The sequence below is a fragment of the Anomaloglossus baeobatrachus genome, chromosome 2 (assembly GCF_048569485.1).
Source record: "Anomaloglossus baeobatrachus isolate aAnoBae1 chromosome 2, aAnoBae1.hap1, whole genome shotgun sequence".
NCBI classification, from domain to species: domain Eukaryota; kingdom Metazoa; phylum Chordata; class Amphibia; order Anura; family Aromobatidae; genus Anomaloglossus; species Anomaloglossus baeobatrachus.
Window position 1 is genome coordinate 596,287,072 of NC_134354.1, and position 25,936 is coordinate 596,313,007.

Sequence of the window (25,936 nt, forward strand, 5' to 3'; positions counted from 1 at the left end):
GCAGCATGACAATTTATTTTTGTGGAGACACTTGCATTCTGGGCAGGAGAACACAGCGAAAATACACTGTCAGTGACCCTGATGTGTACATGGATGGCCCAGTCTCTCACCCAGTACGCTATCGTATCCAGAAGAGAAAACACTCTGTGTCCATAAGCTTGGACTTTCCTGTCAAGTGCATATACCCTTACAGGAAGAGTTGCAGCAGTCAACAATCAAAGGTGAGTGTATAATTGTGCACTCTAATCGCCTACATACATAATTCACCGAAGGGAGGCACCACCTTCCTGTTACGGGGGGCTGTCTGATAATAACCTAAAGGAGTATCAGACAGTCAGGGTCCACCGTGCAAAGACTCTGCTGCAGACTATGGCAGAGTGCAATACCTCTGTTAACTCACAGAAGGATATAATAAGTAAGTAAAGCAATTCCTCCCTTACTTGGAGGGTGTGTGGAATGATCTCTGTTAATAATCACAGAGACAAAGGCAATGTGTGCGAAATGGCACCTACCTAGGTCCGCTCTTCTAGTGGTGCAAAAGAGACGAACAGCAGCGTAAGCCGCACAAAGCTCCTACCTGCGTTCGCTCCACTAGTGTGCGAGGACACGAACCACTAGATATGGCACCTGCCTAGGTCCGCTCTTCTAGTGGTGCAAAAGAGACGAACAGCAGCGTAAGCTGCACAAAGCTCCTACCTCTGTTCGCTCCCCTAGTGTGCGAGGATACGAACAACTGCCAGACGCAGTATAAGGAACGTTACCCTAGCGGCAACGTCCACCTACGAGTCGAATCACAAGGCCCAGCCAGACCATGTGCCTCAGGCACTTACCTATGTCCGCTCCCATAAGAGGTAAGGATACGGACAGCAGTCGAAGCTGTAAGGTATAAGAACGCTACCCTGCCGGTAGCGCTCACCTAGCATAGACAGAGGAATGCCTAGAGGAACGCACACAGAGCGTCTACTCTTATGCATGAACCAAGAGGACTGAGCGCCATGCGGCGTGTGTCAGGGTCTTATATAGACTCTGTGCCTCATCCAAGATGGAGGACACCAGAGCCAATCCGCTGCCAGAACGACAAGAGTGACGTCATGCTGGCCTATCACCGAGCAAGGCGTCACAAGCACATGACCAGCGACCAATCGGCATAGAAGGTGTCAGAGACATGTGACCTCGTGTCAGCGATGATGTCACCCGCACATGTGCAATGGCTCCAAGATAGGACTTAGTCTCCAGCGCTCGCACATGTGCAGTAGCAAGAAATCTGGACTTAGTCTCCAGCGCTCGCACATGTGCAGTAGCAAGAAATCTGGACTTAGTCTCCAGCGCTCGCACATGTGCAGTAGCAAGAAATCTGGACATAGTCTCCAGTGCTCGCAGCACCCGTAACACTTCCAATATAAACCCTTCACCCTATAGATCTCTGGCAGTAGATTGTTAGTCTTTGGGGATTAGGTTGCTGCTCTCCAAGCTTTACTCACAGAGAATTGCAGCTAGAGCACAGTATGTAGGTTTTACTGTGAAACATACATATGGAGTAAAAAAAAATTGCAGAACGTAGGACTGTGTTACTAGTTATAATAGCGTGAAGGAATGTTTATTCATTTTAAAATAATCCTGTACAGTTTGTATGGTCCACATTACGTTTTCTAGAATTGTTGCCTCAACTGGGGCAGTGTATTAATTCTTGGTTACTTATAATATAGCCTTGTATTTAGGCTGAAATGGTTTTGGTTTCAGAGAAATTAGGAATTTTTTAGTGTATTGTGGTCTATAATTTAGTGCAGTTGTAGAGATCACAATTCTTTCAGCATTTTTGCAACATTTTTTTCACCCGTTCCAATGCATAGGAAAAAAGCAAGTAAACAAAACGCATCAAAAACATGTGTAAATAATGTGACAAAACCACACATACTTTATGCATTGCTTTTCCTGCCACCACATCAGTATTTGAAGCAGATTTTTGTGCTACAAATACTTAACATGTGCACATGTGTACTTTAATGAGCTCCAATTTTATTGTTCTTCTGCCAGCCTTACCTACTATCTGAATACACGTGGACCACCTGCCTAAACTATCAATTCCACAGTTCAGTAGAGAGAATTGTAGTATGGAAATGCTTTTACCAATTCACTTATTATTCAGACGTGACTGTAAATGTAGAACAAGTGTCAGGTAGAACATTGCATCAGGTTTCTCCTAGGTTTTGTTTTATACCTATATTGTATTGTTGCCAGTTGTAGTATATACTGCATTACGCTGTTATATTATTTCTAAATGGACTTTGCCAGTGTAAAGATTATTAGGGATTACTAATAGGAAATAAAAAAACACAATAAATAAACTAATAAGAGAATTCATATTGGGAACAGTTTTTGCAATAAAAATAGGACACCATGATTGTACGCAGTGGGGTCGTCGCTGTAGTCACAAATTTAAATTTATACTCATAGCGACAATAATCACCAGGTCGCATCAATTTTACCACCAATGGAGATTTTAATTTGACAGAAATTGTCATTGTTAGGTTTTATAACATATATAAATTAAAAATATAAAACTTGAGAACTTTGAATGACTGAGGCTTCAATACAGTAGAACAATATAGAATATTCTTCTCTTTTCTAGCATTTGGAAAAGGAATATTTTATACATATTCATGATTTTAATAGCTGGTGATATTTGGTTATAGATACAATTGTTGAAAAGCAGAAATACCCTTAAAGTGTAAATGCAATGAAAAACAAATTTCAGCAAATCTTTTTACTTCAAAGGTCTCCATTCATTTCTCCCTTCCTCTATCTCTTAAACTGTCGAAATAATCTGAATTCACTTGTCAGATCTGTTCTGAGAGGAAACACCTTTTTAGCTTCACTGAGTGATCAGCTTACAATTTACCATAGAGTAATATGGAAAGAAAGTGGGGCACAAAGCAGAGCATTAGCAGATAAATAATTGTAATGGTTTATTCATAACATTGCACACTGAGAAGAATAGACTCTGCTTTCCTATATCTATCTTACATAGACTCAGAATCAGTGGATCAATAAACATCAGTACTGAGCAATGTAGCTGTGAATTCCCATTTTTTACATTGATGGCCAATCTTAGGATTGGTCATTACTGTCTGATCATCCAGGGTTCGACACCCAGCACCCCCACCGATCAGCTGTTCTTGGTGCCAGTGGTAGCAAGCGGCCGGAAATGCTTAGTTCCAGAACTGCCCTTTCTCCTGATAGCAGTCACAGAGTCACAGCCGGACACTGCACATCTGCCTGGTATTGATTTGAATGGGAGGTGGTTGGGCAGGACCCAGCTGTAGCCTGTCAGTTGATGGAGCAACTTCGGAACTGAGCATTTCTGGCCACCTGCTGCCAACACCAGCACCGAGGACAGCTGATCATCATGGGTGTGTTATATAGGATCCCGGCCAATCAGACATTGAATAACCTATCCTAAGGATAGACCATCAATATAAAAGTAGTGGACAGCTCCTTTAATATGGAACAGTAAACCTCTTATGTGAATAAGCAGCAGCATCTCTTGTCTGTCTGTTCTCTCAGCAGTAACTTTGTACTCCCTATTAATATACTTTAATGGGAAACTTTAAAACTATCATTTCATGAAGACGGAGATTTTGTAAGTGAATTTAGAGTTTGTGAATAGTTGAGGAGATGGAGATTGGTGGACATTATAACCAGATCAGTGTAGAAAAGGTCATTTTTATCTCATAGTATGTATTTCTTGTCTTCATTGGTATTATGAATTTATGCAAAGTTAAGGTTTTACTGCGTAAGAAAATTATGTCTTTAACATCAGAATACATAGAGAATGTTCTTTAACTGTACTTGTTACGAACCGGCGCCACCATAGCCGCAAGCAGCCTGCTGCGGTTCCTGTTGCGCCCAGGCGCCGGCTGCCGTTCTTGGCCGTGCCTCGGGTTGTCCAGTTGGCTGTTCCTTCCACCACGTCTAAGTGTGGAGAGGCGGCTAGTGCGCATGCGTGCGCCGATTTACCCCAGCCAGAGTCTAAGCCCGGTGTTTTGCCTAGTGAGCATGCTCAGCCTGTTTGTGTTATGTCTGAGACTAAGTCCTCAGTTCAGGCTACTGAGCATGCTCCCACAATTAACCCTAACAGCCTCTTTGCACAGGTACTTGGACTTCGTGCTGTGTCTAAGTTCTGGGATGTGCCTACTGAGCATGCTCAAACTGATAGTCTGCTTTCTAAGCCTGTGGCTCAGGCTACTGAGCATGCTCAGGCACTTAGTGCATCAGAGGCTAGGTCCGGTAAGGACCTCACTCAGCATGTCCGTGAGGTGGCAGGCCCTGATAGGGCAGAGGGTGTCAGGTGTCCTGATGACGTGGCAACTCCGGACTGGCTCGCAGAGGCCCGCCCCTATGATCTGGCACCTCAGCATTGGTCGTCAGACGATGACTGGTGAAGTGTTTGGGGCGTGGCTGCCATGAGGTCATCAATGACGTGGCGGTTCCGGATAGGTCGCATGTGACGTCACTGATGACATGGCACTCTGCTATTGGACCTTGGTGGTTCCACCCTGGGTTTGGGGCGGACCCAGGTTATAAAAGGGGCTGGAGACAACATGGAGGTGCGCAGTCTTCACTTTTGCTCAGTCAGAGCACACCTCAATGTTAGAGCCTCATTGCGGCATAAGCCTATGTTGGGAAGCGGTAGGTAGGGTTAGGCGAACGGTGCCTGTCATGCCAAGATTCGTGGCTCGGCACATCAGGATCAGGCGCCGTGCTTCCCTCCTGCTGTTCCAGTCTTGCTATAGCAGCCCAGTGGTGTTAACTGGGCTGCGGCTGCTGTGCTTCCTTTCCGATTGTGCCCCCTACGCACACGGACAACGCACCTGCTGCGCCACCTGTCCGATTGTGCCTCCTACGCACACGGACAACGCACCTGCTGCGCCACCTGTCCGATTGTGTCCCCTACGCACACGGACAACGCACCTGCTGCGCCACCTGTCCGGTTGTGCCCCCTACGCGCACGGACAGCGTACCCCAGGACCCCTGTGGAGTTAACAGGTTGTTCCCTATCCTCCTCGGCTTCCCGGTCAACGCTACTGGTGTACCCATCTGGCCTGACGTGTCCTACACACACGTGGCCAGTCGAGAGGTGGCCAGAAACGCTAATCGGAGGACCGCTCGGCCTGACGTGTCCTACACACGTGGCCGACAGGGCGCTTTCGTGGCGGTCTTCCGGTCAACGCTACCTGGTTACCACCCGGCCTGACGTGTTTCCTGCACACGTGGTTGGTGTAGCGCTAGGTGCACCAAAACGCTAATCGGGTTGTCGTCCGGTCTGACGTGTCCCAACACACGTGACCGGTTCCCAGAGTTCCTGGGTTATCTCAGAGCCATCCAGCTCTATAGTCTCCACCTAACCCTCAGGTGCCAGCAGCTCCTTTGTCATCTGGAGCACGGTGGGCCCCGACTGGCGATTAGGATATATACCCCCTGGTCCTAATCTGCCGGTCCCCCCGTAACAGTACTAGAATCATTGTCATAGTAGACTTCTCATTTATTGAAATTTTTACTAAAATTGTCGGTCATAAATGATATAGTGACAAAATATATAATTTTCGAGGAATGTTGAACTAGATGGACCTAGGTCTTTTTTCAATCTATGTAACTATGTAACGTTAATATTTTGATCCACCTACAGTATTTATATTGTGTGGATTTTTTCATACTCTCCTCAAGATCCTAAAATAAGATAAAACAGGTTTGTAATGCAACCTATCACTGTACTTCGTCAACCCTTTATGATATTTAATCAACAGTGGTTTATGTCCCATCCTGTCGTAAGCTGCCCAAGGGTAATAACAAGCAAATGGTTGTGAAACCTGTGCGCATAGTTCTGCAAAATAAATGACTGTAATTAAATGTGTTTGTGACCAAGCATTAAGTTGTAATAAGTAATTGTCATTTGAAACTGCAGTAAAATATCCACATTTTAAAGTGGAGCTAATGCTGAAATATGCTGTTCCTGCACAATTATGTTTATCTATGTTTCGCTTCATTCCTTTACCCCCTTCAGCCAATGGCAGCTTCAAAAACCAGTAAGATTGGGGTGTTAATATGCTTCCTGATCATTAACTTATATGTATTTAATTTTGTTTAATGGAAAATATTTGTTCAAAGTTTATATTCTAAGGCTAGTGAATACTTTTAACTAATTAAAGTGATAGGTGTTGTACTCGTTAAATACTAATGTGAGATTCTGGCTGGACGCAAATGTAAATGTAAATCATAAAAGAGTTTGTCCAGGGTAATATTGCTATTTAAACCCAAGCTCTAACCCTGAGAATCCAAGTTTTAAGTCAATTAACATGATTATTCATCCCCCCACCTCTCACTTGAAAGAATAAGTCAGTCTGGAACCAACAAATAATGAACACCAGCAGCACCCCACAAACCCAGTAAACTATATAGGGTTTCTGTCATGATGCTTCTTCATTTTACTGGAGAAAACAGAGCTGCACACTGTAGTATTCTTCCTAGCATGTGCTGTATAACATGCTAACTACACAATTTAGTAAGCATACTCCATTGACTTTTATAAATACAAAGTAGTATTTCATATGCACATTGTCTAAAGATTGTATGCAATATAAGGCCTAATTCACACATCTTGGAAAAACAACTTGAGTAACAGTCTATGACACAGACTTTTACCAGGATCAGTACAAGATAAGTATTGTTGTCACGGATGACTAAGGGACACAGGGACACCTATGCTGGCCCTAAGACTGGGGCCTCTGTGCTCACCCTCACCCTTGAAGGTAGGGAGGTCCGGGTCTTTGACCTAGCCCTGTCTCCTGTTCGGCCCTGATCTAATACCCCCACAACCCCCCACTCAGGGGTGGGATGGACACAAAGTAATAAGCCTCCCATGATACAAAGACAAGGTAGTAAATTGAAACTCTCGCACACAGCAGATATCCACAGAGTAGAGACAAACCAAACCAAAGGGGAGAGAGAAAGACACACCATGGAACTTTTACACAGAACAAATAACAAGTCACTGGTGACCAACAGGAAGTTCGCCACGGATGCCAAGATATCGCAAAGGCCAAGCAGATGCTATCTTTGTCAATAAGTCATAGAACTGGCCAGACTTAAGTAGGATAAGAAAAGCAAAAGATGGTGATTAGCAACCTTTTTCTCTGATAAGCCTCACACTGCTCCAGGAGGCATTAACTCCCCAAAGCAGTGGTAGTATAACAGCCAACGCCCGTCAGAACAGAGCTCCTCAATAGAAGCCAGGTTACTTGTTGAAATCTGAAGTGCATACAGAGTCTAATCTGGTACTAGCAAACTTCGGGTACCATTCTGGGCAGCATATGATAGGTTGTTTGTCAGACTCAGTATTGTGGACAGAGTCCAACATGGTAGTAGCGATCCAGAAACGCGGATCTGGACCGCGCATGACAATTGCATTGTATTTACAAGGTATATGCACAGGGTGAATCATGACATTCACTTGGAAGTGGTTGCCTAAGATCTGTAAGGCCTCAATCAGATGTCTGCTTTTTTTCTAATTTTCTCATTTGTTAAAAATGTTTTGCAGAGCTTTTCATATTCACTACAATGTTAAAAATGGACAGCACATTGATTGCACATATAAGGCATCCATGTGCTCTCCATGATTTTCATGGACCCATAAACTTGTATGCATGATTTTGCACTCAAAATGGGATCAAAGTGGGACCCGTTTCTATGATTTTTCTGCGGACATATGAACAGCAGCTTAGAATTTAAGGGGTATGTGTTCTGTTTGTGAAAATTATGGACAGAAAAAGTATGGGGTTCACGGACATCTGAATGAGGCCTTACATATATGATTATATTGATGTCGACAGCTGTGTCTTTGATTAGGAGATTGGATTGCACTGCAGTTACACCTGTTTATAGTGGAAATGTAATCACTATATATTCATCCTGGACTCTGTGAGGAATTTACTAAGGTTGATCCAAAAGCTCATTGTAATGAGGTGTCCCAAGGTTAGTAAGAGGAGACTTCCGCTTAATAAATATGATATACTGTATCATTGGGCTGTGTGTGCGCCAGAAAACAAAATTAATGCCAGTCATGAGCTGCTGTTGTACAGTCAACACCAGTTTTCTGGGCTTCATTATATGAATTTTGCTATGCTATAGTTGGTTACATTCCTTTTTTCCTATATTTTACAAAAGTATTGCACCAGCACAAATGTGTAAAAAGTCAATACATTTTTTGCTATAATAAATTATTTCTCAAGTATTGGCTAAAATGTCATTATTGTATGTAACGTTTAAGTGATCGGAAAGGCCTGGTGATACAGGACACTATTGGATGTTTTTATTCTGTGAGATCTATTACTTTTCCATTCACAGAGCTGTGAATGGGCTTGTTTTTCTCTGGGATAGCTTGTAGTTCTCATTAGGCTATTTTAGGGTACATACTGTATATGTTTCCAATCACTTTTTGTTGCATTTTTTGGAAGGTGGAGTGACCAAATAAGAAAAGGTCTTTGACTGCAATAACAATTAATTGGCACCATGCAATTGTATCATGTAAGGACTATGGGGTCACCAGAGGGTGACCTCTTCCTTTTTCTAACTATTTAGATACTGTGGTCAGAGATAAATTCAGGTCAGGATCAGTTTAGTTTCATCCTGGCTGTTATAGTGGTTTGTCAGTTGTATTCCAACTAGAGATTAGCAAACTACAGCACTCTTGCACCCCTCCAATTGATCCTAAACCCTGTGGCCCGATTAATCCACCTGTCCTCTCGCTATTTCCTGGCTTCGCCACTCTGCCAATCCCTTCACTGGCTTTGCCCAAAGACTGCAGTTCAAAACACTAACCATGACATACAAAGCCATTAACAACCTCCTCATTACATATGTGACCTAGTCTCTTGGTACCTACCTGCACGCAACCTCTTATCCTCACAAGATTTCCTTCTCTACTCCTCACTTAGCTCCTCTTCCCACAATCGCATACAAGGTTTCTCCCCCATCTGGAATGCTCTACCCCAGCATATCCCACTCCTGCCTACTGTGGAAACCTTCAAAAGGAACCTGAAAACCCACCTCTCCCGACAAGCCTATAACCTACAAAAACCCTCAGACCAGTAGATCAATGTGCAACCAGCTCTGTCCTCACCTGTTGTATCCTCACCTATTCCCTGTAGACTGTGAGCCCTCGCGGGCAGGTACCTCTCCTCCTATACCAGTCTGTTTTCTAATGTTCATGATTGTTGTACTTGTTTTTTATGTTTACCCTTTTCGCTTGGAAAGCACCATGGAATAAATGGCTCTATAATAATAACTCGAACCTTTAAGTTTGGGATTCATACCAAAAGACTTTGCAAAAAAATCTGTGTTCAAGTTTGAGTCCTTTACATATGCAAACCACTCGAACAAGCATCAATGTGTTCTGGTATGCTCATTGAACAAGCATCAATGTGTTCTGGTATGCTCATTGCTCAGACCAATGCGAGCCGCATGCAGTGTTTGAATTTCTCTCAAACACTGGGGTAAAATTAGCATTATCGGATTTGATGTGTACAAAAAATAGAAAAAAACACTTTCCCAGGAGGTGCTCTGTTTATGGCTGGCTGTATGTGGGGCTGAGAGCCAAATTGTCAAATCAGTGACCTCCAATGCGGTTCAGATCAAGTTCGGGTCCAAAACAGAACTGAGCCTGAAGTCCGGCTGAACCCGCTAAACCCCAACTTCCACAGGTCCGCTAATCTCTAATTATGAATTGTGCTTAGGCCACCTCTGCTAGCTAATATTATAGGAATTGCGCTCCATAATTCCCTTGAAATACTATTATGGTACAGGGTAGGAAGGAGTTAAACCTTTCTATTCTTACTTTGTTCTCACCCAATCTAAAAGGCAGCAAATTATCTGTTTTAAATTAATTCAGATTTTAAGGGTTTTTTTGTCCGATAAGCATATCCCATCTTTTTTTGTGAGCTACACCTCTTTTATAGATGATTATTTAATTAACGCAATTTATAAGATTGTTCTCCTTTGGTCTAGTGAATGCACCTAAACTGAGCTAACATATCATAAACTGTATTAGTATGCTTTTAAAAAGATGCAAGGCAAGAGGATATGGATTTTAGGAGGATAATTCCATTTAAATATTTATCTCAGTCCATCAAAGTAATTTTAATTGAGATTGTTACAACCACTTATAACAGCAGTTTGATCATCGTTCTTAGGGCTTCATTCCAGTTAATAAACATAAAATTTTTGACTAATATTCTGAGTCATCCAGTAGTTGACATACATTGTTTAATGAGCCATTCTGCCAAGAATTACTATCTCTTTTTAATTATATTTTCTAAGACTTTTTTTGGTAACTGCAAAGAGCAATTTGCATGCTTTTTACCGTAGTCTTAGAGATGTACACTGGGCTTATATTGCGCAGATGACTGGATAACGCTGTTTTACATTCCAAACAAACCATCTTCAGCTTTAAATCATGTATTAGCTTACAACTAATATTCCAACTTTCTTTTAGTGAATGTTTGCAGCATACTTACAGATGCTAGAATAATCTCTAATGTTTTTGCTCAATCTGCTCTGGAGATGGATGAAATAAATAGTTTAAACTAATTAATGTAACACCAGCTGTTACAAGTACTTGGCAGACGTCTGTGAGTTTTGATGGGCAGAGAGCGGCTGTTATACTTGACTTTATTTTAGTACAATGTTGATCACAGCTGAAATGAAATATGTGCCAAAGGAAAATGCCAATAGTACTTTCTCCATTAATCTAAATAATGAAACATATTTATGTTAAAGAAATATGTTTTTGTTGATATCGCATATTTCAGTGTAAATATACAGTTACAATGCAGACTGCGCTGTCTGTAAATAGCATTCCGCTCTAGAGACAATTCCCAACATTGCTTCCATTTATATTGTATTTAATCCTGCATCGTAACAGAAAAATACATTTCCAGGTTGCAACATTTAAGAAAATAACTAAATATTGGAGCCAATAACTGGAATTGTAATGCTTGTGTAATGTAATTGTTATCCCATGACTTTGTGTGATGAGATGTTATGAGCAGATGGAAAGAGGCTGCTCTGGAAACCTTTGATGGTTAGATTGTGATGTCATCAAAAAGAGGACAAGGATCATAATGGATATGACCTCTATGACTGAACGGTAAACTTGTAAGGAATCTAAATGGTGAACCTTGGTGACACGAGCTAAATGGAAAAATGTACACATTGCATTTCTTTATTGTTCTTTTAGACCTTGTTTTCCTTACCATTTCATTTCTTTTATAAGGAAGTTCAAGTCATTGTTTGTATTAGCTAATAGACTTGTCTACGGTTACGCTGTATTACACACCGTGAAATATATTTTATAGGCTTGTGCGTAACTGAAAGTTTTACTTTAGATATTGTGTCAAAAATGTTTTAATGCAATAATATCAGTAGTAAGAACCATTAAAGGCAACCTTTTATCAATGTGCCTGTGAATAAATATTAGATTAGATTGTTCTAGTTTAGCTCCCAATACATACAAGTGCATCTCAATAAATTAGAATATCATCAAAAAGTTAATTTATTTCAGTAATACAATACAAAAAGAAAAATGCATATATTATATTGAGTCATTACAAACAGAGTGATCTATTTCAAGTGTTCTGTTAATGTTGATGATTGGGGCTTACAGCCAATGAAAACCCAAAAGTCATCTGTATTACATCCCTGTCAGCCCTTGGCCGTGTCTGTCCCTTTAATTTGGGCTCATGTGAAGAACCCGCATTACACCCTGGACATGTCTGCTTATCTGATCAGCAGACATTTGTACCTAACAACAGGCACAGGTGGATCTCTGATCCACCCGTGCAAGTTAATCCCTTAGATTGTGCTGTGAAACTCTGACAGCATGATCTAAAGTACTCCTGTGGGGATCGGGCTATTCTCTGCCACCATCAGCAGCCCTGTGACACGATCACATGTTACCAATAGGTTGCCATGGCAGCGTGGGGTCAGATGATAACCCCTGTCGCTGCCATGACATATTTCCTGTGAATGCCGGCAGAACCCTGGCACTCACGGTAACTCAGCATTTTTCCTCATCAAAGTGATGCTGAATCATTGCTCTGATCAGAAGTGATCAGAGATTGCAGCCATAAATCCCCTAGAGGGACAAGTAAAACAAATAAAAAATGTAAAAAAAGTTTTAAAGATATAAAAAAAACCCCTAAAAGTTCAATTCACCCCCTTTTGCCCCATGGAATATAGAACAATATTAATAATAATAAAAAATATTTAGTATCGCTGCATTCAGAAATGCCCGAGCTACAAAATATAAAATCAATTAATCTGATCGGTACATGGTGTAGTGAAAAGAAAATTCCAAACTGTAATAAAATGGGTTTTTTTTTGCTCGCCACAACATTGCATTAACATGTAATAATAGGAGATTAATACATTGCATCTATGCAGAAATGGTTTATTTAAAAACGCCAGCTCAAGATGCAAAAAATAAGCCATTAATGAACCCAAATCCCCAAAAATGAGAATGTTATGGGTCTCAAAAAATAGCGACAAAAGCGCTTTTCTTTTTCTTAACAAACTTGAATTTTTTTCACCCCTTAGATAAAAGTAAAACTATGTATGTTTGATATCTGCCAACTCGTACTGAACTGGGAAATCATAATTCTAGATCAGTTTTAAAAAATAGTGAACATGGTAAATAAAAAAATCCCCAAAACAATGGTGCAATTGCACTTTTTTTACAATTTCACTGCACGTGGAATTTTTTGCCCGTTATCCAGTACAATATGGGGCAGAATGAATGGTGATGTTAAAAGTACAACTCATCCCCCCCAAAAACAAGCCCTTCTTATGGCTATATTGCTGAAAAAAAATAAAAAAGTTATGGCTCTTAAAAGAAAGGGTGGAAAAACGAAAAACAGAAAATTGCCCGGGTGTGAAGGGAATCTATCAGAAGGTTTTTACTACCTCATCTGAGAGCAACATGATGTAGGTACTGTAAATAGACCTTGATTCTAGTAATGTATTACGTAGAGAACTGGGTGGAGCCGTTCAATCAGAGCTTTTAGATTTAGCAAAGCAGCAGAGCTCAGTGAACTGCACCTGCCCACACCAGGCTCTCCAAAGAGATTGTAGTGACAGCAAGGTGTCAATCAGAGGAGGGGGCATGCCGGACTGCTGTGACCATGACATTATAGTCCAGCAATGATAATTACTAGGTGATATAGCCTTTATTTTAGCTTACAGCTTTATTATAGAGACATAGTTGATATTTTTTTAACCCTTACAGCATGCTGTCCTCAGATTACATAAACCTGTTGACAGATTCCCTTTAAAGATAGTTAATCCAGTCATTCGACCGGCATCTACCTCAGCCAGTTCTCCCAAACACACTAGCGTTTGTTTGGCCAAAAGCACCTGTTTTTTTTTTTACCAGAGTCATTGCCAGACATGTTTCCCCGACATAAGCTGTCATCTGACATTACAATTGACAGTTCGAAATCAGGCATGTCCAAACACATTAGACTGTAAGCCAAGCCATTGACAACCATCAGTTTGGAGGACATTAGTATAATTTGTATAGGAAAATTTAATTCTGTTTTGTTTCTATTGCGATAAGTATTCAAAGGTGTCTTGCAGCCAACCTTCCCTTTTTCTTTAAGGATTAGAGATTACCACAAGGGCTCCATGGTAAGAAAGCATTGTGATAAAATGTAAGCATTATGGTGGCTTGTGTTCTCACTTATAGTGCCCATATAGAAATAAAGGCCATGTCATTTTCTACGGTGGCCCCAAGTAACATAATTGTGACCTACGTCATGTTATATGCAGAGACTTTGATGGACAACATTATGTCGTCATAAGCTACGCCATAATTAAGTTAAATATCTGTTTTTTTATGTTCTCCATTACACTTTTTTACTTTTGCCCAGTCTTTTCCAAGACCAAAATGTAAACATCTTCAAGTGTGACTGCATTTTCTCCCAACCAAAAGGTTCATGCACATTTAACCCATTGGTATAACTGTATGTATAATTTGGCATGTGAGCAATTTTCTCATTTCTTTGGTGATATGGTTAGTTGTCAAAAATCGGTGATTATTCAATCATTGACTCAATCACACTGTTCAGTATATCTTGTCACTGTGTTATGATCACTTCAAGATCTAAAAGACTCCCCACAATCTGCTATTTTTAATCTTTAAAGGGAACCTGTAAGGTCCAATATGCACCCAGAACCATGAGCAGTTCTGGTTATATATTACTAATGCCTGCCTAACCATTGCTGTATACACTAGCATAGATAAAGAGATCTTTAGAAAAAGTATTTCTAAAGGTTGTTTCTTATATGCTAATGAGGTCAGCGACTAGTCGGAAGGGTATTACTTCCCTTGGCTAGTCGGCCCACATAGCATGTTAGCATACCTCTGTGGGTGTACTAACATGCTAATGAATGTGCAGCGACGTGCACATACCTCACCCTTGATGGCAGCCGGAGGCGGATGGATGCGCACTGGGCATGATCTGGAGTCCCGGGCACTTCTGATCATGCACACTAAACTGATACATGGTGTAAACTTCCTGGCTTCAGTGAGATATAGTGTGTATTACCGGAAGTGCTGAGGACTCCAGATCATACCCAGTGCACATCCATCCACCACCAACCACCATCAAGACTGAGGTATGTGCGGCGTCGCTGCGCATTCAGTAGCATGTTAATACGCCCACAGGAGCATGCTAGCATGTTATATGGACCGACTAGCCAAGGGAAGTAACACCATTGCGACTGGTCGCTGGCCTCATTAGCATACAAGAAACGATCTTTAGAAATACTTATTCTAAAGATCCCTTTATCTATGCTAGTGTATACAGGGACGGTAAACAGGAATTAGCAATATGCACCCAGAACTGCTCGTGGTTCTGGGTGCATATTGCACCTGACAGGTAGCCTTTAAATGTGAATGCATGGCAGCATTAATGGAGGTGGGAACGTTACATTTAAACCCGTGTGCTGATTTGTAGGCATAAACAAAATACTTATCTGCCCTTCTTTGTTTCCATTTGTTTAAGAAAGGAACATAAATACATAAATATTACAGACACATGAAAAAGCTGAACAAGATCAATTGTTTTGATTTAGTAGGAGGCTTTCATGCAATGACCAGAACAAAATAAATAATGCGAGAGTATTTTGAAATGGAAAGAGACTAATCAGTCATATACAAGAGACATTTTTATATTGCATTAAACATCTGTTGTATAATTGTAACCTGCAGATCTAGGTTCACCTTAGATGTACTGATCTGTAATACTGATTCATGCATCTTGTTTAATATGCTTGGAAGATTTAAGAAGATATTTGATATTGTAATCTGTAAAGAACATTGTGCTACAAGTTATGTGCTTTATTTTCATGATAGAAATTGGATTCATTTAAGAAAAAAAAAAAAAGCAATCTCATGTTTCCCAAGACAACTCATCTTCATAGCCATCTAAACTTGATCTGTGGTCTACGCTATGTAAAATCAGCTCAAAAGATCTGTAAAACTTTATTTGTGATTACGATATAAAGTATGACTATCTGCTGGTGGTCATCTGAAATATTTCCACTTTGGTTTCGACTAAATTAGGTGCACCCGTGCCATAACTTATGAGGCTCCACAAAATTAAAGCTTCACTTTAAATGTTAGCGTTCTTGATAGAAATATAGAGAATAAATTTGAAATTAGGTTTTAGATTAGTAGATTTAACAAAATTAAAAAGTATGCAGAAGTACTTTGGCACCTGGCTAATGTAAGTTTAAAGACATGGTGGGCGCACAGCTACATAAATGAATCAGATCTGCAGCACAATGTTCTATTACATGAGTCTATGGTACTGTTTTGTAATCATTGTTTTCTGAAAGCATTGCTTCTTTGCAAAAATGTTTCACCATTGCTGGCTTCATCAAGGACTAAAGCGGGCTTTACACGCAACAACTTCGCTAACAAGATGTCATTGGGGGTCACGGAATTTGTGACGCACATCCGGCCTCGTTAGCGATGTCGTTGCGGTGGGCGGGAGGAGGTGGGCGGGATGTTCAGCCCGCTCATCTCCGCCTCTCCGCTTCTATTGGGTGGCCGCTTAGTGGCGCCGCTGTGACGCCGAACGAACCGCCCCCTTAGAAAGGAGGCGGTTTGCCAGCCACAGCGTCGTCGCTAGCCAGGTAAGTCCGTGTGACGGGTCCTAGCGATGCACCACGGGCAGCAATTTGCCCATGACATACAACCGACGGAGGCGGGTGCTTTCTCCAGCGACATCGCTAGCAATGTCGCTGTGTGTAAAGCCTGCTTAAGTCTAATGCTGGCGTCACACGAGACGATATATCGTGCGATATGTCGGCGGGGTCACGTCGTAAGTGATGCACATCCGGCATCGTTTGATATATTGTAGCATGTGACAGCGACGGTGAACGAGAAAAAATACTCACCTTATCATTGCTGGTTGACACGTCGCTCATTTTCAAAAAGTCGTTTCTTCTTCTCTGCACCGGTTGTTCATCGTACCCGGAGCAGCACACATGGCTCCGTGTGACAACCTGGAAACGATGAACACAGCTTACCTGCGTCCCGCCGGCAATGCGGAAGGAAAGAGGTGGGCGGGATGTTTATGTCCCACTAATCTTCGCCCCTCCGCTTCTATTGGGCGGCCGCTGTGTGACGTCGCTGTGACGCCGAACGTCACTCCCCCTTCAGGAAGAGGATGTTCGCCGCCCACAGCGACATCGCTAAGCAGGTAAGTGCGTGTGACGGGGATTTAACGACTTTGTGCGCCACGGGCATTTAATTGCCCGTGACGCACAATCGACGGGGGCGGGTACGATCGCTCATGCGATCGCACAATAGATCGTATCGTGTGACGCCCTCATTAGTCCCTAATGAAGCCAGCAATGCCAAAACATGTTGGGCAGGCTCCCAGCTAGAAATTTTTATTTTAGCAGATGTTGGGGTAGGAAATGATTATGGCTATATAGGAAAGGCATTATATCAGTTGGTCCGCAGCCAATTACGCTACCTATGTGAGGAAGTGCTTTCTCTAATATCCTATCGCTCTCTATTTTTTTAAACTTAGCCAATTATTTAATTAATAAAAGTTATGTTTTAATGATCTTGAGTTAGGGTACCTCTATTTGCTCTTAGTGCAATTTGTGTTTATATTCTAGTTCATGACACTTGCAATCCATAGGGATGCTTTGAATTTCACAAACCTGCTATGTTCCTCTTACTTGACAAACTTATCAGTAAGAAATATATGGTCTGACAGTTGCTATTGAATCTGTCACATGTAACTTGCACAACAGTTGAAGCTGTCGCATCACAGAAAGCACACATAGTTCAGGATTAGTGATATTCTAGGTGCAATGGTCAGTACAGGAATTAGGCAATAACAACATGGAGATACCTGAATATTTGTGACACTCAATGTAGTACAAAAACTTAATAAATGTTAAAGAGGTGTTCACATATGGATTGTAAGTTCTGTTTAGAGCATCTATCTAAGATTCTGGCATATTTGACAATAAGAACAGTGCACCGTGAAGCTGTATTTTTTTCATTAAAATAAGGAATAGAATGACAGAACCCAGTGGATACCATTATAAGCCTGTGGGGTTGATCAGGTCCATTTTTGTGTATCAGATTAAAGATTTGGAACTCCTATTACACAGCAGAAAAATAAACATGAAAAGATTATGTACATGCGTTTTCAGCATAAGTTTATTTCTTGGAAAATGGTAAAAATTCATACTAAAATATTTTGTTCTGCCATTTTTCCATTGCCACTTAACTTACATTTAAGACGTGGCTCTTAAGGATGAGCGAACCCGATCTGTAAAGTTCGGGGTTCATACCAGACATCTGTTATTCGGGGCTCGAACTTGATTACAGACTTTTAAAAAAAGTCTGTGTCCGAGTTCGATGTTTAGGTGCTGTTCATGTGTTAATGAAGTTTGCTGAAAGCCAATCAACAAGCTTTTCGTACACTGCCTGTATACTGCTGTGAACAAAAAAAAAATTAAAAAAAATACATGGTTTACCTCCTATTTTTGATATCTAGCATAGGTAAACAAGACAGCTGCGGGCTACAGCCCTCAACTGTCTGCTTGACTTTGGCTGATTATCAAAAATAGAAGGGACCATATGCCATTTTTTATAAATTATTTATTTAAAATAATATCGCGTGGGGTCCCCACTATTTTAGATAACTAGCCAAGGTACAAAATTTAAAAAAAGGAGTGGGATCCCTTCTATTTTTGATATCTAGTGCAGGTAAAGCAGACAGCGGCTGGCTGCAGCCCTCAACTGTCTGCTTCATCTTGGCTGGTTATCAAAAATAAAAGTAATCCCATGCCGTTTTTTTACAATTATTTATATAAATAATTTAAAAAAATAACATTCCCTACTATTTTTGATAACCAGCCAAGGTAAAGCAAACAGATGGGGGCTGGTATTATGAGGCTGGCATGGTCCATGGTAATTTGGTAGTTCCAACCCTAAAAATAGTAGCTCGCAGCCACCCCAGAAATGACACATCCATTAGAAGACCTAATTCTGGTGCTTTGCCCAGCTCTTCATGATTGCCCTAGTGGGATGGCAATCGGGGTAATACTTTTAGGGTTGATGTCAGCTGTGAATTGACAGCTGGAATCAAACCCAGGGGTTAGTAACGGAGAGGCAGCTATCAGACACACCCGTTACTAACCAGTGAAGTGTAGAAGTACAAAACACACACATAGGAAAAAAATAGTTTATTTGAATAAAAACTCCTCCACACTCCCTCGTTCACCGATTTATTAATTCAAAATAAAACCTTCCGACTTAATCCATTGGTGTAATATCCCACAAGTCCATAGAAACCTATGGTCAATGGCAAATCCGGAATTTCTTCCGCTTGTGAGAAATTCTGTACCTGCCACTGACCAGGAGTCTATGGAGCCTTGTTCTGAGAATGTTCTGAAAATTAGGCTACATAGGTCATTCCCAGTCAGCAGTAGGTATGGAATTTCTCAGGAGTGTGACCTATGGAGTGACGTATGGAAAATCGTTCTAAGAAGATTCTCAGAACGAAACTCTATAGGACTCAATGGGCCTCATGGGACATTACATCATTGGATTGCGGAGGAACTTCAAGGATTTATACATTGAAGAACAAGGGAGTGTGGGGGGATTCTTTTTTTTTCCCCAGTTCGAATACGTTGGAACTTCGAGGATTTTTTAATATATAATTTAAAAAAATGGAGCAGGGTCCCCTCTACTCTTGGTAACCAGCCAAGCTAAAGTAGACAGCTGAGGGTTGCAGCCCTCAGCTTTCGTCTTTACCTGTGATAGTTGTTAAAAATAGGAGAGGACCCATGTAATTTTTTTTTTAATTTATTCCCTATCCACATTTGTTTGCAGAGCAATTTCCCTCATTTTGCTTTCTTTTGCAGCCGCATAGCACTTACTATGTCTTTTTACAGCACCAAAGTTTGGGTCCCCATTGACTAAAGTCCTGTTGAACGTGGCAAACACAAACTTCCACAGATCCGCTCATCCTAGTGGCTTTACAGTAATTTCTTTAATAGAAAAGCTATTTGATCTGTAAATAATCTTCAGTATACGTGCCAGTCTAAGGCATTGCTAGGAAGAAAAGTCGGAATGGAAACTTAAACTATAGAGTAAAAATTTTCCCCTTGAGCAATATATTTTATTTTACTAAGTACTTCACTCTCATTGCACAGATACTTTTATATTGCATTTTATCAGCCCCAATGGCACATTTGTCGAGGTTTACCACCCATTTTCCAGCTTTACAGAACCGGACACAGGTTTTATTAAGCTTAGCAATTGCTGGTGAATGTGATAGAATCTGATTTGTTGTCGCTGTGAGATTACATTGTACACATTACTACAGATAGATTTATTTTCCAAAATATTTATATTCATTATAATTCATTTGTAGGTTTACATTCTATAAACAAATAGAATCACAGCAACTGTCTTTATATTTAACTGTATAGTTTGTTGTGGCCATTTATAAAAAGTGAAGCAAAAGCTAAAGTTTATCTATTCACTTATATTTACAGTATTGTGCAAACGTTCAAATATGTACAGTATTGTGCAAACGTTCAAGGCAGGTATGGAGAAAAATATGCAAAGAATGCTTTAAAAAATAGAAGAGTTAATAGTTTATGTTCAACAATTAACAAAATGCAAAGTGAATGAAAAAAAAAGTAATACAAATCAAAAGAATATTTGCAAAGACCACCCTTTGCAAACAGCATCACAGCTTCAGTTCTTCTAATTACACTTGCTCACAGATTTTGAAGTAATTGATGAGAGTTGTTGTTCCAAACATCTTAGAGAACTAACCACTGATTTTCTGTGGATGCAGGCCTGCAAAATTCAGGTTTTGTTTCATGTAATTCCACACAGACTCAATAAATTTGAGATCAAGGCTCTTTGGGTGTCATATCATCATTTCCAGGACACCTTTTTTTTCTTCATGGTGAAGATACCTCTTAATGACATTGGCTGTATGTTTGGGGTCATTGTCCTGCTGCAGAATAAATTTGTAGCTAATCAGATTCCTCATTGATGGTAGGTCATCATGGATAAGTATTTTCCTGTACTTCTCAGCATTGAGGATACCATTATTTAGAAGAAATCTTTCAATCTATTTGCTGACATGCAGCCTCAAACGTTTAAATAATCTCTAGCATTCATCATTGTTGCCTTAAGAAACTCATTAATGTACTGCTCTCCATCCCTTCAGTGACCAAACTGCCTTCTGTTACAGTCACATATTTCACATTTTGACCCATAAGACCAGAGCAACTGCAGCCATTATTCCACACTCCAGTTCTTATGTTTTCATGCATAGTTAAGTCATTTGGTCTTGTTTCCATGTTGAAGGTATAGTTTTCTTCCATGAAGACCACTTTTGGCCCCACTTCTCCAAACAGTAGATGGGTTTTCTTGGGTACCATTGTTTACAGTTAGTTCTGAGCTGATAGCCCAGCTGGATATCTTCCAATTTGGAAGGAGAGTAAGCATGATGACCCAATTCACCAAGACCAGAATTTTATTTTTGCTGTACTTCATGAGCATGTTGGAGTCAGACCTCCCAGATTCAGTAAAGGGCCCGTTACACGCTACGATATATCTAACGATATGTCGTCGGGGTCACGTCACTAGTGACGCACATCCGCCATTGTTTGACATATCGTAGCGTGTGACAGCTACGAGCAACTGTGAACGAGCAAAAATACTCACCTTATCGTTGCTCGTTGACACGTTGCTCATTTTAAAAAAATTGATCGTCCTTCTGCTCGCCGGTTGTTCATTGTTCCCGAGGCAGCACACATCGCTCCGTGTGACACCTCGGGAACGATGAACTGCAGCTTACCTGCGGCCGCCGGCAATCCGGAAGGAAGGAGGTGGGAGTGATGTTATGTCCCGCTCATCTCCGCCCCTCCGCTTCTATTGGGTGGCCGCTGGGTGACGTCGCTGTGACGCCAAACGTCCTTCCCCCTTCAGGAAGAGGATGTTCGCCGCCCACAGCGAGGTCGTTTGGGAGGTAAATACGTGTGATGGGGTAAACGACGTGCGCCACAGGTAACAAATTGCCGTAACGCACAAACGATGGGGGCGGGTGCGATCGCACATGCAATCGCACGATAAATCGCCGCGTGTAAAGCGGCCTTAAGAAGCATAAGTCTTTTACTGAATCTGGATCATCCAACAGATGATCCGACAGATCATTCACAAATTTTACTCCAGTTCCTGACTAAAGTAAGATTTCTGGCACATGGAATGCCACAGCTCATCATGAATTAAACTACATGTGGTGTCATGCACCCACTGCGCCAAACTTTTCAAAATGCTGGTTTTAATTCATGTCTAAAACATAGTAGCACCTAAAAACCTACCTAATAATTGAGACAATGTAATATTGCTAAAATGATAGATTATTAAGTATAAATATATGTATTAATTTATTTTTGTACAATTTTTGCGAACACACTTTATACTGTCAGCAAACATGACACATCTCGTACCCAGCCATATCTTTTATTTACTTATTCTTTCAAGTAGTTGTTTAAAAGACTAAATATTAACAGACAGCAATGTTTTTTTCCGTCCATTAAATATTCTCCATTATTTGTCAAGCTCTGCACAGTACAACACAAGCTAAAATTGGATAATTGGGAGGTAGTCATAAAGTCAGTTTGAATATATTATCACAAGTATATGTGAGATAATATTTGTTTTAGAAAGATTCTCTTGCATTGTAAACTCAGTCTCATTAGAGACCGCATTTAAAAGGCTTATAAAGTTACTCATTAATCTTATCTTGTTGTATCTCCACAGCTTTTTCATTAAAGAAAATTCAGCAGAAAGCATTTTCTCTTGATAGCAAGAACCAATTTGCAATAAATGTTCTGGAAACCACTAGGGAAACCATTACTGAGGTCTAATAAAAACAGACAAGCGTAACTTGTTCTATATTTTTGTTTCAATCACATACAGATGAGACCCCGCTCTCAACACCAACTGCGAGAGACAGCTTTGACAAACTCTCTCTGTCTGGACATGGGCAACCGCTACCTCCTGGTTTTCCTTCTCCCTTTCTTTTTCCTGATGGACTGTCTTCGATAGAGACACTACTGACTAATATCCAGGTAGGCCAATCATCTCATGAGCATAAGTAATATTCTAAAATGTAAATATAATATTGGTAAGTATTCGTTGAGTACCCCTCTTGAACATTATATGTTTATACATATGAGTGTGTATATATATATATATATGTGTGTATGTATATATATATATATATATATATATATATATATATATATATATACATAGATAGATAAAATGCATAAGCCAAAGATTCCGGAGCCTCCTTATCTTTCCTCAATATAGACCAAGTAGAACATAATTTTCTAATAAATACTAAACCTAAGTAGCTTCACCAAGTTTTAAAGATTTTCCAAAATCTGTGCTCACATCCTTCCTCAACTTTATTTCAAAGATTGCAATAAAGGTCACATAAGCAGTTGCAGTTTACTGTGCTTTGAATCCATGATGCCCAATACAGAGCATGTCATTGCTTAACCCCTTAACGACCGCCGATACGCCTTTTAACGGCGACAAATTAGGGTACTTCTTCCGATCCGCCGCTTTTTAACGGCGGTCGGAAAAAAGGGTCTAGCGCCCCCCAGAGTCAAAAAATTTCCGGGGTCTCAGCTGCCGGGGGTAGCTGAGACCCTGGAGATCATGATTCTGGCCGGTTTTTCCGGTCCCTGCTCACCTGATGACCGGTATACACCGTATACCGATGATCAGGTTACAGTAAATGACCGCGCCGGTAAAAAATCATTTATCTCCCATCTGGCATAAACAAACATGTCAGATGGGAGATAAATCTCCTCCCCCGGTCCTTTCGGGTCCCCCGGTGTCGCCAAAGTGTCCCCCCACACCCCCTCCCTCCCGAAAATCTAACATGGCGCTGCACATACCGGCACGCACAGCAGCGCGCCGGCCGCATTTCCCCCTTTCCTATGGTTTCTGTCGCATGTGCTATGACACATACGACAGAAACCTGCTCCCCAGGCCCTGGCAGGTCACCCCCTATTCCCACCCCGGTGTTCCCCGGTGTCCCCCGTACCTGTCAGCTCTGATCCCCCGCGGCCCCCTCCTCCTTCACAGTGCACGCCGGTCACACGTGCAGAGCGCGGCTGACAGCTTCCTGTGTCTGACTCAGACGCTGGCTGCTGCTGCTGCTGCTGCACAGAGTCTGCAGCTGTGACCCGGGGAGGGTGGGTGCAAATTCTTTGCACCCACTCTCCTCAAATGGATGGTCTGCACTCCTAGAAAATGGGGGATACGTTCCCTGAACTTGCCCCCCATATTCTAGAAGGTCCAGAATCGCCGCGGGACTTTCACAATGGATTACAGCAGGGACCAGATTTTTTTTTTCTTTTCAATAAATTGGCCAAAAGAGGGAATGTTTTTGGGGAGTGTTTTTTCAAATAAATTTTTTTTTTGTTGTCAATTTTTTTTTATTATTACTGTCAATTAGTTATGTCTGCTATCAAATAGACGCCGTGACATAACTAATTGCTGGGCTTAATGCCAGGTTACATTACACATCTGGTATCAACCCCATTTATTACCCCGTTTGCCGACGCACCAGGGCGCGGGATGAGTTGGGGCGAAGCGCCAGGATTGGCGTATCTAATGGATGCGCCACTTCTGGGGCGGCTGCGGCCTGCTATTTTTAGGCTGGGAAGAGTCCAATAACCATGGCTCTTCCCACCCTGAGAATACCAGACCCCAGCTGTCAGCTTCACCTTGGCTGGTGATCTAATTTGGGGGGACCCTATGTTTGTTTGTTTGTTTTTAATTATTTATTTATAAATAATTAAAAAAAAAAACAGCTTGGGGAGCCCTCCAAATTGATCACCAGCCAAGGTGAAGCTGTCAGCTGTGGTTTGCAGGCTACAGCTGTCTGCTTTACCCTAGCTGGCTATCAAAAATAGGGGGGACCCCACGTCATTTATTTTAATTATTTTTTTTTCTTTTTGGGCTAAATACAAGGCTAGGCACCCTTTAGTGCCACATGAAAGGCACTAAAGGGCGCCAGCTTAGAATATGCAGGGGGGTGGGACGTTATATATGTTTGACATCTATCCATTCATCCATTGTAGCATTTTAGGCTATGTGCCCACAATCAGGGTTTGCAGTGTTTTGGGTGCAGAGTGTTTTCCCTGCGTCCATAACGCTGTGTTGTGCAGTAGAAGCACAGTGGAAGGATTTTTAGAAATCCCATGCCCACTGTGCTTCTTTTCTCCGCAGCATAAACTGACCTGTGGCGCAGCTTCCCGAGCCTCAGCATGTCAATTTATGCTGCGGAGATGAGTGTTCTCTGCAGGTAGAATAGAACTAAAGTCCACAGCAGCCTGAACCCAAATCATGGGCATGGGCAGCTGCGTTCTCCCGTGGACAACACTCACATCTCTGCAGTAAGGCTGACACTGTGTACTAGACGCCGTGTCGCTGGATCATGGCCACATAGCCTAAAAGTGAGAAATTTGTTGCTATAGCAACATTTTTGTGAAGTACCTGTGGATTCAAAATGCTTACTATACTCCTGAATAAAATCCTTGAGGGGTCCAGTTTCCAAAATGGAGTCACTTGTGGGGGGTTTCTAATGTATAGGTACCCAAGAGGCCCTGCTAATGTGACATGGTGCGCGCAATTTATTTCAACTTTTCCAAAATTCAAATGGTGCTCCTTCCATTCCAAGCCCTCCCATATATCCAAACAGAGGTTTTTGGCCACATATGGGGTATCTCTGCGCTCACAAGAAATTGAATAACAACCTGTGGGGTCCACGTTTTGTTGTTGCCTTTTGGAAAAGTGAGAAATGTGATGCTAAAGAAACATTTTTGTGAAAAAAATGAAAATTTTCAATATGGCAACCTAAGCTTATCAAATTCTGTGAAGTATTCGTGGATTCAAAATGCTCAATATACACCCAGATAAAAGCCTTGAGGTGTCTTGATTCCAGAATGGGGTCACTTGTGGGGGGCCTCCACTGTTTAGGCACTTTAGGGGCTTTCCAAATGCGACATAGCGTCCACTAATTATTCCAGCCAAATGTTCAGTCAAATTGCACTCCTTCCCTTCCAAGACCTGCCGTGTGCCCAAACAGTTGATTTCCACCACATATAAGATATCACCAAACTCAGGAGAAATTGCACAATAAATTTCATGGTGATTTTTTTCCTGTTACCCTTATGATAAAAAAAGCTACCTGGTTGAAGTAACAATTTTGTGGTAAAATTTTATTTTTTTATTTTCATG

General features: G+C 41.3%; 1 protein-coding gene across 9 annotated transcripts in view; it reads left to right on the forward strand.

The window, feature by feature from the left end:
• The window catches only part of DACH1 (dachshund family transcription factor 1), a 509,086-nt gene that overhangs the window by 436,698 nt on the left and 46,452 nt on the right, over positions 1-25,936 (forward strand). For all 9 annotated transcript variants that reach the window (XM_075336822.1, XM_075336823.1, XM_075336824.1 and 6 more), the window contains one exon: positions 22,595-22,746. In XM_075336822.1, the coding sequence (XP_075192937.1) occupies positions 22,595-22,746 (152 nt within the window). The remainder of the gene's footprint in view (positions 1-22,594; positions 22,747-25,936) is intronic.